This window comes from Benincasa hispida, chromosome 9 (genome assembly GCF_009727055.1).
Source record: "Benincasa hispida cultivar B227 chromosome 9, ASM972705v1, whole genome shotgun sequence".
Lineage (NCBI taxonomy): Eukaryota > Viridiplantae > Streptophyta > Magnoliopsida > Cucurbitales > Cucurbitaceae > Benincasa > Benincasa hispida.
In genome coordinates, this window is record NC_052357.1 from 10,878,471 (window position 1) to 10,880,095 (window position 1,625).

At 34.5% G+C, this 1,625-nt stretch overlaps 1 protein-coding gene across 1 annotated transcript; it reads right to left on the bottom strand.

The window, feature by feature from the left end:
- Positions 1-451: 451 nt before the first annotated feature.
- LOC120087088 (ethylene-responsive transcription factor ERF003-like) lies at positions 452-1,322 on the bottom strand. Its single transcript, XM_039043962.1, has 2 exons — positions 1,160-1,322; positions 452-1,025 (listed from the first exon to the last, which is right to left on the bottom strand). The coding sequence occupies exons 1-2, from the start codon at positions 1,240-1,242 to the stop codon at positions 557-559; spliced, it is 552 nt and encodes a 183-aa protein (XP_038899890.1). The 5' UTR covers positions 1,243-1,322; the 3' UTR covers positions 452-556.
- Positions 1,323-1,625: the final 303 nt, after the last annotated feature.

A 1,625-nucleotide genomic window follows, 5' to 3' on the forward strand; every position in this document is an offset into this window, starting at 1 on the left:
AGTTTTCTTTTCATCATGCTTCTTTTATTTAATTATCTCTATCTCTTTTTGTTTTTTCTTTCTCTCTCATTTTTTTTTTTGTCTCTTTATCTTTTTTTTTTTTTTTTTTTTTTTTTTTTTTTTTTTTTTTTTTTTTTTAATGAATTTTATAATTTTTTTATGTTTTATTTTTATATAATTTTTAATATCCTCATTTTACACTTTTTCTTTTCCCTTTCTCATGATCCAATGCAGCCACTAACTCAATCAATATGTTTCCCCTAATTTTTTCCTTGTCTTTTCACTTATAAATTACCAACAAACTTTAGAATAACCCATTTGAAGGTGACATCATTAAAATTACATTTCATATGATCCCATATTCATATATATCTACAAAAAGTTATATATAACGTGACAAAATATGCATATTATATTTTGAGAATAATGGGTCGTTTTTAAATTCACTTAATTTCCATAAGATTTCTAATCATCATCATCATATATATGTATATATATATATTACTAAAATCTAGAGGAAATTTGGAGCTACCCAACATTAAAAAGAAAAAAAAAATTATGTAATAATTTCGAATGATCCGAGGTGTAGCAGTTCTTGTATCATTTGTTCAATATGATCATCTTCAAGAGGTTGAAGGCATTGTTGATGATGAATGTTGTTATTATTATTATTGTCATTCATCTCCATCTGACCTTCGTCGGAGTAGACCCACGTTTCTTCGGGTGTCCACCGACGACCGGTGGTGGGTCCGGCAATGCTCGGTGGAGGGGGCTGGAATCCGGCGGGGTGCTGTTTGTGGATGTGTTTTTTGGCGATTTGGAGTGAGGCTAAATGGCATTTATGTAATTTGGCTATAAGCGCGGCGGAGAGAAGGTTAGAAGAGGAGGATGAGGAATGTTGATCGTTTGGATTGTATTGGAAGTTGGTTCGGGCATTTGGACCGCACATCAACCGTGCTGCCTCGTCGTAAGCTCGGGCTGCATCCTCCGCCGTCTCGAACGTCCCCAACCATATTCTCGTCTTCCTGAAACAATAAAAAAGCTTTTAAGCAACAGCAAACAAGGAAAAGAGTTCATATTTTTAACGTATAAATTATACGATACTTTCTCTGTGAAAATTTGTAGCTCTATTCGAAATGAAGGAAGGAAGAAGAATTACAATAGAGGGTGGCGAATTTCGGAGACCCAAGAGCCCCAATGTCGTTGGCGAACGCCACGATAGCGTTGTTGAGGTCGGGCCATGGATCGGTTGTCGTCGGAGAAGAAGAAGAAGAGAAGTGATAGAGTTCAAAAATTTGGTTGGTGTGTGATAAAGAGTGGGAAAATGGAGAAAGTGAGTGATAGGATGAAAGGAGGGAGAGGAGAAGTATATATATAGAGAGAACTTTTCTTTTTTTCTTTTCTCTCCCTCTCTCTTTCTCTTTTTTCTATTTGGAACCTTTTGTCTCTCAATTTTATTATATATGGGTCCCTCATATTTTGCCTCTTGCTTCTTTCCTTTGTTCTTTTTTTTTTCCCATCCTTTTAACCTTTTCATATGCAAGTCATTTATTTGAATAGGAGAATATATACACACACATGAAGAGCCTTAAATTTTACTTAAAACTATGGTCTCACTTAAAATT